Source organism: Cryptomeria japonica, chromosome 7 (assembly GCF_030272615.1).
Source record: "Cryptomeria japonica chromosome 7, Sugi_1.0, whole genome shotgun sequence".
Classification (NCBI taxonomy): Eukaryota; Viridiplantae; Streptophyta; class Pinopsida; order Cupressales; family Cupressaceae; genus Cryptomeria; species Cryptomeria japonica.
Window position 1 is genome coordinate 82,803,070 of NC_081411.1, and position 4,134 is coordinate 82,807,203.

General features: G+C 33.5%; 1 protein-coding gene across 1 annotated transcript; it reads left to right on the plus strand.

The window, feature by feature from the left end:
- Positions 1-1,825: 1,825 nt before the first annotated feature.
- LOC131041483 (large ribosomal subunit protein eL22z) lies at positions 1,826-3,722 on the plus strand. The gene is made up of 2 exons (XM_057974595.1): positions 1,826-2,226; positions 3,323-3,722. The coding sequence occupies exons 1-2, from the start codon at positions 1,982-1,984 to the stop codon at positions 3,465-3,467; spliced, it is 390 nt and encodes a 129-aa protein (XP_057830578.1). The 5' UTR covers positions 1,826-1,981; the 3' UTR covers positions 3,468-3,722.
- Positions 3,723-4,134: the final 412 nt, after the last annotated feature.

Genomic DNA, 4,134 nt, shown 5'->3' on the forward strand with positions numbered 1-4,134 from the left:
AGCTTTCTACATTAGGTTTGATGGTGGAGTCAACATGGTGTTGTTTTGATGCAAACCTAGTGCCTAGAACCTATAACAGTTGAACTTCTCTCTTCTTACTATATAAATTCTAATATTCATTTTGATATTTAATCTATGTTGCATAATTTAGGACAACACACCTATATAGTTGCATCTTTAGGTTGAGGTAAAGATGGATTTTGGATCACAACCTTGACAAAAAAGTTAGAGACCCTTCTCGTGGCACAAACAAGGATATTTCTCAAGTTAATTGTGTTATTAAGATTGTGTATCTCTTAGGTTTTAGCCACGTGGTCAAATCTTGAACATTTGTTAGTAATTTCCAATCTACTATCACCAATGTAAAACAACATATATATGTATCTTTTATGTATTACTACAATGTGAGGTGACCTCACAAGTTTGGGAATTCAAAGATATATAGAATTGTATCTAATAGATAACTTAGAAAAAGTTGAGTTCTAGGTCACAACCTTGCTAGGAGACAATTTTGATTCCAAGGGTGTTTCTTGTTGTGCAAACATGTAGTCTTTTCTAGATGCACGTGTCTTCAAATTTTGCACCTCTTATGCAAGTTAGGCATTACCAATTCAACTCCACTAGGGGGTACATGATTTGAACAATTCATTTGGTATAGTAGCCAAGTTACAAACCGTGTATGGATCTTTTCTTTATTGTTAGACTTTTTAGTTACTTAATTCTATAGTTGAATAATTGGAATGAAGCATTTTTAGGGTCATGATAGTTGAATGTGGCTGTTTTGTTTATAAAGTGAGTCAAGCTCACTACAACACTAGAATCACTACAATTAGTATACAATTAATTACTAAGTACACTCATGGAGTGTTGATTAGGTTATATTGCAAAGGTTCATATTGGACAATACAAAACTAATTCTTTTTCCAAGAATATCAAATAACATTTAGGCACAAGCTCAATTCATATGGAATTCTCTTTCCTTATAAGTTAAATGTTTCAATTCAAATGGATTTGGGAATTATAGAATCAAAATATCCCTACCAGAATTTAATCTCTTCCATTTGTATGGCTACAAATAGAACAATGATTACTTTCCCAAAACTTGTATTAGAGTAGATTGTTATTAACTACAATCATGAAAAGTAGAGAACACTTTTTGTAAATCTTCAATTGTTGGGTTTTGATTTTGATTTTTGGCCAACGAGTCTTAAATAATAACCCGCTCTTATTAGGTCACCACCTTAGAAACACAAGAAAAATGAAAATATTTTATCTTGCCACTATTGAGTTAACAAAATCTTGTGGGCTAGCGGATCCCAAAAATATAACCCATTTATAAGATCTTTGTTAAGAATATTATTGAAAGTTAAAATTATATCCCCAAAAAGATGGACAACCTCTTATAATTTCAATAAATATTGAACTCAATGATGAATCTCAACCTTTAACATGAATAAACAATAGAGTTATATTTTGTTTGGGTGGATTTTCCTTAAGCCAAAGGCATATTATTAATATTTATTGTGATACTATTGAGTATCCTTGTAAATAATAATTAATCTAAATAAATTAGAATGCTTTCAAAATTATTAAATAATTTCATGGTTGTACTTAGAAGACAATATAAACAATAATATATTTTTTAACTAAATGATTAAAACAACCAACTATTTATTGTGAATAAGTGATAGTTATTTAGAAGTTTAAATTAATTATAGTCTAATAGTATAGAATACAGATATTATTTTGGAAATTCATTGAACAATCTAATGTGTTATTATTTTTTCTATATGTATTAATTCTCAGCATACTTGAAAATTAGAGATGAAAAGTGTTTGTTATCATTGTTTAACGGAAACACAAGTTTAGGGTTTCAACGCATAAAATACTTTTGGAAAACCCTAAAAATTCTTTGTTTGCGAGAAGTTGAAGGCTCAAGCTTCTGTAGCAGGTGAAGCAGAGGAGAAGAGGAGCAGAGGAAATGGGTCCTCCAGTAGCAAAGAAGGGAGCGGCGCCCACAAAGGGAGGGAAAAAGAAGGCTAACACCTTCGTCATCGACTGTGGAAAGCCAGTAGAAGACAAGATCATGGACATTGCCTCCTTTGAGAAGTTTTTGCAGGATCGGATCAAGGTAGGCGGTAAAACTGGGGTTTTGGGTGATGTGGTGACTATCTCCCGCGACAAGAACAAACTGAGTGTCACTTCTGAGACGGCCTTTTCTAAAAGGTATTAATCATGGCGTTACACTTTCTTGTTGCGTTTTCCTTCTATAATGATGTAGCGTAATCGAAATTTTTTTTGCTTCTATATCGAGCCATGCCTAAAATAGTTATATGCAGTTTTATTACGAACTTTGTGGTTGCACTGATTAAGGCTGTTGAACTTTCGGCTTGGACCTGAAAACAAATTTAAATTTGTAATATCCGATGCCTTTGCATTGTTATGCAATCGTTTTTGGTGATATGCCTTCTAGTCCGGTTGTCGCAGGCTATAATGTTTTTACTAGATTAGGGTTTGCATTGCTTAGGGTTTGTGTGATAATGCAGCTCTTGTTTTTTATTTGCATATTTCATTGTAAGTAATGAGTAGGGAATGAAGCTCACAAGGTTTTTCAATTTATGGTTTGTGATGCATGTTCTTTATACATGGGTTTGCCCCGTAGTGACTGCCTTCAAGCGCTTTTTACAGTGTTCACCGTACTTGAATAATTCCAGTCTTGCTTTGTATTATTTTCATGTCTCCTTACAATGCAATTTGTACGCTGCGACACCTCACAAACCTAGTAAAGGTGATGAAATAGACATATTTGGTTGTAGTCAGTTGCTGTTCAATATTGCATAAATTCTTTGCTTCAAAGACATTTCAAGTTTCTCATTTTTACACATCAATCTTAGGATCTACGTGGCTCTTTTTTTTGTCAAAAAGGTAAGCTTTTTAAAATTGATTGGTAAATGCCCTTTGTGGGTATCCTTTGGCTTAGATGCCATAACTCTTTCTCTTTGGTTAAATTCATCTATGACTTGTGTCTGGCCCATTTTATTGGGCTATTCCATGCCCAGGATTGGATTTACAGTTTATTGATTAAAAATTCAAGATTTGTACATATAAACATGTAACACATCTCTAGGGGTTTTGAACACAAGTCTCCACTATGAAGGTCCCTTGAGTACATCCCATTTTTCAGTAGTCATTTGCTTTATTTCAATGATATGTTTATATCGCTCACATGATTTGGTTCATTGTTTTTTATTGGCATGATTACATATGTAGATATCAAGCTATTTATGCAAGTTAACTGGGGTATTGATTTTCGTATTTGCAGGTATTTAAAGTACTTGACAAAAAAGTATTTGAAAAAGCATAATGTCAGGGATTGGTTACGAGTGATAGCATCCAATAAGGATCGCAATGTCTATGAGTTACGTTACTTCAACATTGCTGAGAATGAGGGAGAAGATGAAGATTAGATTGAGTTTTGTCAGTATTTAGGTATCAGTGATACTGATTTTCTTACTATAAAGAGTTGGCTGTTGCAATTATGTCATAAATATAATGCCAGATTTGAGATTTTTTTGATTGCTTGTATTTTGGGTGGCTGTTTGCCTCAAATATCGAGGTAGAGAGCTTACATGTCGAGTATGGGAACAATTTTTGGTAGCCTTTGAATTGCAGAATGTTATGTTTGTTATTTGAATTTTATATGCAAGTTGTGCATTTGATTATTTTTCAAATGTAATACCTTAAATCCTTTTCTTATACAACTTAGATAGATTGTCACACCTATGGATGATAAACATGGATATTTATGATCTTTTTGGTGAAACACTGTTAGTTTAATATCACTCGTAGAAATAGCCTTTGGACGATGAAGGACTTGCTTTCCATTGACACAAATGCTTTTAAATGGGCCATGTTGCTGCTAATTGTCCAAGCTTCGATCATTGATCTACCAGCCAAGCTTCTTGGTGGAGAGATGCTCTTCCCCATCACTTAAGTGTTATGGGCTCTTTAACAGGTCTCAGACTTCTTTAAAGCCCATTCAGGTAAATCTTTCCTTCTCTTCTGAAATAATAAGTGAGTAAGTTCCTTTGAATGAAGTTATTCCTACTCCTGCTCTTGCTGTGAGACCCTTTA

Bases quoted from the DNA above. Each gene is read 5' to 3' on its own strand.
- LOC131041483 (XM_057974595.1), top strand. From the start codon at position 1,982: ATGGGTCCTCCAGTAGCAAAGAAGGGAGCGGCGCCCACAAAGGGAGGG. The intron at 2,227-3,322 runs GTATTAATCATG...TCGTATTTGCAG, and splicing joins GAGACGGCCTTTTCTAAAAG to GTATTTAAAGTACTTGACAA.